Source organism: Crassostrea angulata, chromosome 4 (genome assembly GCF_025612915.1).
Source record: "Crassostrea angulata isolate pt1a10 chromosome 4, ASM2561291v2, whole genome shotgun sequence".
NCBI lineage: Eukaryota > Metazoa > Mollusca > Bivalvia > Ostreida > Ostreidae > Magallana > Magallana angulata.
In genome coordinates this window covers 5,654,986-5,664,136 of record NC_069114.1, presented here as the reverse complement: position 1 = coordinate 5,664,136, position 9,151 = coordinate 5,654,986, and the positions used below count along the sequence as shown (strand labels likewise).

The following is a 9,151-nucleotide window of genomic DNA, read 5'->3' as shown; positions in this document are numbered from 1 at the left end:
AATTACTTAAAGATATAAAATTCTAGCATGTTTTCGACTTGAAAATGACCCCCACCTTTAAACAAAAAGCAAAAAAAATCAAATTTTAGGGGGAAATTATTTTCTAATTATTTTACCGCTCTTCATGAAATTAAATTCCCTGCAGTATTCGAACTCGGGTCCTGTGGGTTGGTAGACCGAAGCTTGCGTTACTATGATAGACACCAAAATTTGGTGATATAAACTGTTTCACAATGCATTAAAATCGCCATGCGTGACGTACTTTCATGAAAAGTAGAAGTCACCACGGATCCCTAACTTCACAGTTTACGTTTCTACATTCATCTTATATTTAGATATGATACTCAAGCTATTCATTGATAAAATAGATAATAGAAGTTGGATTCAATTAATAATAATAATTATAATTGTAAAAATAATAAATAATAATGTTGCGATTCATTACGTATTACTAATTTACTACAGCTTCAATGTTTTATTTATTTTTTGTGATTTATAACGATAGGTCAATCAGCAATACCACCCATTGTCCTGGCTTATGGATATCGATTAGGGTGTGAGGCCTTTATGAAAGAACAAACACATTTATCAGAGATCTACTTTGCAATCAACAATGTCGACTTTCTATCATTGGTTGAAATGACATGTCGATCATCGATACCTTGGTGTTCGTTTTTGTCAGAAAGTGACGAGTATACATACAACATGTCCATACAACGCAAGGTTGTAGTAGCTAAAAGAGATGTGCTACAGGAAAGAAATGTAGATGCTTTGGTTGTTCTTGAAGACCCATTGATGCATGGAGAAGAACGAATAGCTAAACATGTTTTACAATCAAAATGTCAAGTTTATAAAAGCAACAGAGAAAAACTTAAGAAAAGACAACATCCACCCGGATCGGCAGCAGCTTGTGAATACGTAGGAAATCTCCAGTACAATAAAATTGTTCATATTTACATGCCAGACTGCAAACAGTGGAAAGAAGAAGATGTTTTAAACTATAAAACGTGCATATCTAATGCACTGACGTCAATAAAGGAAGCAAATATCAGCATTGCAATGGAATTATTTGTTGGAGGTATGTCAACTATTGAACTTCTTTTATATAATATGGATGTTTTTTTCGAGATAAATTGTAAGCGAGATCCTTCACCTAAGTCCAGTAAATTAAAATGACGTATTGTTGGGTCGCAAGCGGGCTTTGCATGATTAAAAGAAATGAAAATTACATAAGTATGTCAATATTCTTATATTCAATCGAACATTTCCTGAAATTATATATATATAAATAAAAAGGAATCATTCTTTGAATATTATGAGGTGAAAATTTCAATCAGAGCTTGATCAAACCTATCAAAAATTTGTCGAAGCCTCCACCATCGCTATCACCCCAATAAAACTCGATGAATTATTTTTAAATTAGATATTGATGATGTCTGATGTTTGCAAAAGCGGTTTTTTGGGGGTAGGCTTAATCGGATACTTATTGCGTTTTACCTATTTGCAATGATTTTACGTCTACTTTTAAAAGCATACATATCCGCATTGTCACCATTGCGATCTCCTATTGATTACTGCTTGTTAAGGTCTTATGTTTCCAACGGAAGACCTTATAGTGATTGTAATGTTTTTGTATTAAGGTTTTTCGTTTCCAACGGAAGATCTTATAGGGATTGTAGTGTTTAAAGCTAACCTGAGCTGAAAGCTCAAGTGAGCTATTCTGATCGCATTTTGTCTGTCGTCCGTCTGTCTGTCGGTAAACTTTTCACATTTTCAACATCTTCTTAAGAACCACTCGGCCAATTTCAACCAAACATTGCATAAAGCATTCTTGTGGTAAAGGGATTCAAAGTTGTAAAAATTAAGGATCACATCCTTTACAAGGGCAGATAATAAGGATGTATTGAATTTTTTTTCTCAAGAACCATAAGACAAGGAAAGCTGACACTTGTGTGGAATTTTTACATAGGAATACATATGTATATAGAGTACTAGACTTTGACCCGTGTGTTCACGGGTTGACATTGCATATCGGACATTTATGAAATAGATACATCGACTCATCGTATTATTGACATTTACATAACAACGATTTAAGCCTACAATAATGCAATTAATTTCACTACAATTTCCTTAGTTTAAAAATCTAACCGGGTCTCGGGAAAGGCCCTCACCACAGTTAGCAGAGAACTGCAGAATCGCTCCGAACAATTTTGGATAAAATTAATGAAGTTGCCTTGAAAATAACAGTCAAATTCATCATAATAAACCTTTTTGAGACTGTAAATACCTTTTATTTAAAAATTTTATATAATCCATATAATGGAAGAATTTTATATAACCTATATAATGGAAGAATTCAAAACTTTTCACCAACGTACACGTATTTTCTTTCCTACAGAGACAATTAATACACGGAACGCATTCTATCGTAAAACTGAGTCTCTAGGACATATTATTCATTTTTATGATAAAACATATCCTATCTTCACGCTCCTAAGAAATATAATGTGAATTTTTTTGGCATGTAATCAAATATTTTTTGTTATCGTGAAGACAAAAGTAAGTACATGAGTTGAAATGTATATTTGTTATTTTATACTTTCTTTCGTAAGAAATATATATAAATATAAAGCAAATTCCCAATGAAAATTTACCCATATTTGTATTATCTTTTCTGAGTTTATTCATGCAAATATAATATTGTAGAAACAAACTAAAGATCCCGTTAGCGTGAATGTATTGCGCAAGCAAGGTTCTCAAGAACCATTTGGCCAGGAAATGTGAAATTTATATGGAATCAGTCTCAGGTAGTGTATATTCAAAGTTGTGAAAATCATGACCCTCGGGGGTAGGGTGGGGACACAATGGGGGTCGAATGTTTAATAGGAATATGTAAGTCTTTAAAAATCTTCTTCTCAGACACCATTGGGCCAGGAAACTTGTGTGGAAGAATCCTCCGGTAGTGTAGATTCAAAGTTGAGAAAATCATGCTCCCCCCTCCTATGGTAGGGTGGAGCCACAATGGATGGTCGAACATTTGCGCAGAAAAGCTGTAACTTTAGTGAAAGGAACTTCAGATAGTGTAGTGTTCAAATCAAAATCTTTAGGAGTAGGGCAGGGCCACATTGGGGATCCAGTTGTAGAAAGAAAAATTAAGGTGGAAGGCTACACCAATTTTGTTTTATGGATCGTTAGAGTATCATTTTTGTAGCAAGATTGCTTTGCTCATAGAAGGATATATACCCTTAATTTTTCATACGTATTTTTTAGTTTTTTTCCCGAAAGAGTAGAAAATCTTTTCTATTTTTATTTTTTCATAAAAAATACAAAATAAATCGTTTTGAAAAATTAAGGGCATATATCCTTCTTTGAACAACGCAATCTTACTACAGAAATTATACTCTAACGATCCATAAAATAAAATTTTTGTGTAGCATTCCACCTTAATTATTCACAAAAACTGAAATGTTATTATATATGCTTTTATTATATGCAAGAATTTTGACATATTGCTGATTCTTTAAAATTTGTTTAAACTTTGCCCCCTGTACGATTATTGGGCCTCACAAAGGGTTCAGAGTTTGATGTAGGTTTAGGACCTTTTTAGAACTGCAATGCTGAATGTGATATGACTCTAAAATCATAAGGTTAGAAAAGGGACTTAATTATGAATATAAGAATATTCAGTGGGAAACTGATTTTTTAGCTCACCGAGATGAAGTCAGGGGGAGCTTATGCTATATCGGCGTCCGGACCTGGTTAAAGTTTTTGTTGCAGGTCCTGTATCTAAGTTATTACTTGTCCTATCTTCACCAAACGTGCATGGATGATTCATCTGGACCTACTTATTGAATTGAAAGACTTGGATGCTGAACCTGAATTCTGAATTTCAGATGCTGAAGGAGGTTAAGGAGTTTGGAGCAGGTTAAAGTTTTTGGTGCAAGTGCCCTTTGATAGCAATATCTAAGTTACTACTGGTCCGTACTTCACCAAACTTGCATGAATGGTGTGTCTTATAATACTGATGCACCAGACAGGCTTGAATGCTGAATCTGAGCCATGGGTTTTGGATGCTGGAGGAGCCTTCTGTCTTACGGATCCACTTGAGGGTCAGCTCAAACTTAGTAATAACCAAATATACAGTATTTCGTTCTCAAGCGGTTTTATTAAAGCGTGATCGTATAGTCAAAGTAGTCCAAATCAAAGAGTCTGCTCAACCTTAATTCACATGGGTATATATAAGATTTTACTTATGATGGACAGTTCTGACTATTTCGGCCCATTTACGACGATCATGAGTAAACATTTAGTGTTCAAAATTAAGATTAATATTTTATTTCTAAAAAAAGGTTACAAAACTACCAATCAAAGAGTACGGATACAGGATTTCAGTCTCCGACTCCTGAGTCTCGGAGTCCCTCACCGAGGTATGAGGCATCACTTACTCATAATACGTTCATTCGTACATGGCATATAAGGTTACAAAGGTTAATATTTAGAATATACAATACATGACTCAATATAGAGTACCAGAGCTATCGTTGCAGACACAGAATCGCCATATATAACACTTGTTTTTAAACTCTCAATTTGGATATTATTATGCTCGTATTTTTCACCTGGTTTTATAACATCACTTAGGAATACAACGCAGTGCTACAAGATTTACAGAGTTCATTCTGTTAATTATCATTAACACCATTCAGTGTGAAGTACCTAAGTACACATAAATATCATAGTGACCATTATGTAATACTAGCAATTCAAGGTCATAGCATTGCAGGTTTTAGGAGCTGGTTAAAGTTTTTGGAGCAGGTGCCCTCTGATGATTATATTTTAGTTACTATTGGTCCTAACTTCACCAAACTTGCATGGATGGTGCATCTTTTGATACCGATGCACCAGACAGGCTTGAATGCTGAATCTGAGCCATAGGTGTTGGATGCTGCAGGAGGTTAATGTTTTAAGAGCTGGTTAAACTTTTGAAACAAATGCCCTCTGAATATGATATCTTAGTTATTACTTGTCCTAACTTCACCAAACTTGTATGGATGGTGTGTCTTGTGATACTGATGCACGTGACAGGCTTGAAGGCTGAATATGAGCCGTAGGTTTTGGATGCTGGAGGAGGTTAAGTTTTTTTTGGAACAGGTCACATGTTTTTTAGATAATAGCTTGCATAGTTGATTTAACTATAATATAAATGATTCGTAGAGGTAGCTTCAGATGAGGAACCTGATCGATGCTAAAACAAATCTCCTACCTCACTCAAACCTGCTTGAAAGATACATTTGTAGATGTGTTTGTTGTTAAGTGACATAACATTATTCCTATGATATAGTATTGATGATATTATACACTATTGTATAATATGATACAATATTATATCGTATCTTGAATTGTATAGTTATATCATACGATATGATATTGTATCATTTTTAAAAAAATGTTTTATGATAGGATATTGTTTCATGATATTCATGTATAGTATTAGATATTATGATACAATGTTGTATAATTTGATATTGTATCATAAATATATTATTTTATGACATGATACTGTTACATATGATATTGCAATATATAGTATTGTATCATATGATACGATATTGTATAATATGATATTGGTTTATATAATATATTATTATATCACATGCAATTGTTTTATATGATATTGTAATATATAAAATTGTACCATATGATACAATGTGTATAATATGATATTGTATTATATAACATTTAACTATTTCACATAATATTATATCGTATGATATGATACAATGTTGTATCAAATTATATTGTATCATATGATAACAGGGTATTATTTGAACTCGAAATAATTATTTAACTCGGAATTCTATTAAATTGTGATTTTAGCTGTAGTTGCTGTAGTTAGACATCAATTATGCAGTAATGATGATTTGTGCTGTAGAAGTTGGTACAATATATGTGTTAGAGGGTTATTTTTATCGATATAGTTCATCATATGCTAATTCAAATTATCATTTGTAGTACACAAAATTATTTCTTTTCTATTTAGTATATTATGTGTTCTTCATATTTATTTCATTGAAATATTTCATTGTATATTATAATTCAATTCATCCATTATATGATAATATGTTTTCTTCTTTGTTTGTTTATTCATTATTGTTTGTTTGTGTCTTTATTGTTTGTTTGTTGTGTCAGTAGAGTTTAATGAAAAGGGGGGGGGGTTAGTTACTCGAGTGCTAGTGTTAGTTGAGACATGCGCAGAAGGGTTAGTCCATGCCTGGCATGGACTAACCCTTTTGCGCATGCGTTACATTCGAGTTTAGCTAATTTGGCCTAATCTGTAAAAAAAAAAGTTAGACCAACAAAATTACGATGTTTGAGAAGTATTACGCAAATTCAAAAGAATGCACAAATTCCACTGCGTTGTCAGACTTCCACCGATATCGCAAGCTGCAAAATGTACACACGTAATCACCTTAGTCCTATAAACTTCCATACGATAATATAATACAGCCTCGAACATCGTCACCAGAACTTTATGTTACCAGAAATTAACATCGGTGTTGACCGCGATCATAATATCCACAGCAGTGAACAGATATACAGCCAGTATCTCGCTAAAACGCCACGATGTGTACACACAGCCATTTCCATTTACTTCCAGATGCAGACTACAGAAAATCATCGTCACTTTTTAATTTCTGACGTCACGCACTCGATATTTCCCGAACTTTTCACCCCAAAACTTGCTATGTAATGTTAGGTTATACTTTAAAATAAATAAAGAAATTATGTTACCAATGCATGTATCAATCGTCCGTGCTGTAAATAGCAAGATCGAGGCTGACCAAATTTAATTTTATTCATATGGGAATATTCCCGAAATTATGTTCTTTCTTATAGGCATGGTACACAGTGTTATGTACGTTATATTTAGATTTTTAATCTCTAAATATTTATTTATTGTATAATTGGTTTCATTTTAACTATCTTACAATTTTCCTTTCTGATAGTAATGACATGTGTTTAGGATTAAGAAAAGAAACAAACCGTTGTGCATGAAAAAATCAATTAAAATTTTGAAATTTCAGGATCCACCCCTGTTTTTCACTGCCGATAAAAGCACCGATTTTAGTGTGCAAGTTTGGCAAGATCCACATAAATATGACGTAGTAATGACTGTTACGTCATTTACCTATAGCTAGAAGTCAAGTAAATTTTTCAGACTGATCAGTGCATACAGCTATTGAGAGAGAGAGAGAGAGAGAGAGAGAGAGAGAGAGAGAGAGAGAGAGAGAGAGAGAGAGAGAGAGAGGGGGGGGTAAATATATAAGATAATTTAAAATACTACAATGAAGTTTTCATGAATATACTTTAGATACGTGTGTACTGTAAAAGATTAATGCACGACACGTATATAATGATACGGGAATGCATGTGTCTATAATCGTCACAAATTATACTGTAACAATTACGTATACTATTGAAATTAAAGCATTTGCAAACTCATCAACCATGCTATACACGTTCATATATGAATACAAATCAATTTGGTAAAAATCAGATTATCGATTATATAGTACCATCACTACACGTGCAGCGACTGTAGAAAATAGTGCTATACATACACATACCTACATGTATTATAAGCATTGACAAGCGTATTATAAGCGTATTGACAAGTATTTATAATATCAACATTGAAGTGAAACGACTTATACATGCATTTTATAGTCCAAATTAGCTGTATACGTATCTGCTCTTTTTTCAGATGATATGTTCCATTACAAACGCAACATATTCTCTTATTGTAAATTTTTACGATATTAGCCTAATGATTCATTTTTCAGAGGCTAAACGATATCAACTTGAAATTACGATATAATACGAGAACTTGCAAACAATTCTATTGCCGAGCGTTATCTTGTATGAAAGGAAAATAGTTATAACGGCACATAGAGCTTCTAATATTCAGTGTATTGTCGGGAGAAATCTTCCAAGCCAAAATTCAAGACTTCAACATGATTGCATTGAATAAAACCTGCAGTCATACATGTACATGTATACAATACAATTAATAAATGAACACGAAAAACTGATCAGAATAACGGTCATTTGTGGACAATCCTGTACATCTTAGGTCCTGTCTTGGAACGTTGAAAATTCCAGTATCACGCATCTTACGTTTGAAAACCATGTTCATTCTATTGTCCGCACATTGCATGTGATATAGCTCATAATGATATTTTATATATGCAACCCCCCGATTTTCCTAATTTAATGAAATTTGTTTGAATGCAATCCTCCTGAATTTCCACGTTGATAATTATCTCGGTGAAGGGAGCAGACATCGTTGGAGAATTTTAACAGGAACTCTGCTTAAATTTTCTGTGCATTGTGTGATTGTGTGCATTTTAAATGAAACTATGAATATGCCTCAATACATAGATCGTGTATATTCATGAAACATGTATATTATATATCGTGCAGATGCGGTCCAAAGGTTGTTGGATAATGTAAAAAATGTTTTACAAAAAACGCGGTTAAAATTATTCCCTAACGTGAAAAAGGTTTTTAACAACTGTAACAATTAATGAGTGTAAAAGTTTCCCATTATAAATTTCCGTAAGAAATTTGTTTTTGTTAATGGGAATTGGAGTCTGACATCGTCATGATGCATGATTTTTTCAAAGGTTGATGAAGGTTACAAACAATCGATAAACGGGGCGTGTAATTTCAGTCCTGTCAGTCCGTCTGTCTGTCCGTCCGTCAGTCCGTCTGTCTGTCCCACTTCAGTTTTCCACACTTTTTTTCTTTATGCATTTGAGGAATAATATGAAACTTGCTGAACAGCTTCAAAATGTCAAACTACAGATCAAGTTTACACTTTTGTAGCGTCTGATTGACATATTTTCGAGAAAATTAATTTTTTATATTCCAATTTTTTAATGTTCGGGTTCGTTATCGGGTTCGGTGTGTAACTGAATAAACGAGGTCAGTATATAGTCAGTAATAATATCGTGCGTTACTTGTACCATTCCTTTTCCTGTACCACTCCTTTTATCATTTCTAACAAACAAATAAATTCTATAAAATAGTGTCAAGCATTGTGTTGTAAATTTAATCGGCAGAGTTTTTTTGTATTATTATTACA

The 9,151-nt window shown here is 33.2% G+C and overlaps 1 protein-coding gene across 1 annotated transcript in view; it reads left to right on the top strand.

The window, feature by feature from the left end:
* The first annotated feature begins 512 nt into the window (after nucleotides 1-512).
* The window catches only part of LOC128180157 (uncharacterized), a 29,948-nt gene continuing 21,309 nt past the window's right edge, over nucleotides 513-9,151 (top strand). Inside the window, exon 1 of the mRNA XM_052848047.1 lies at nucleotides 513-1,078. Within this exon, the coding sequence (XP_052704007.1) occupies nucleotides 568-1,078 (511 nt within the window). The 5' untranslated portion in view covers nucleotides 513-567. The remainder of the gene's footprint in view (nucleotides 1,079-9,151) is intronic.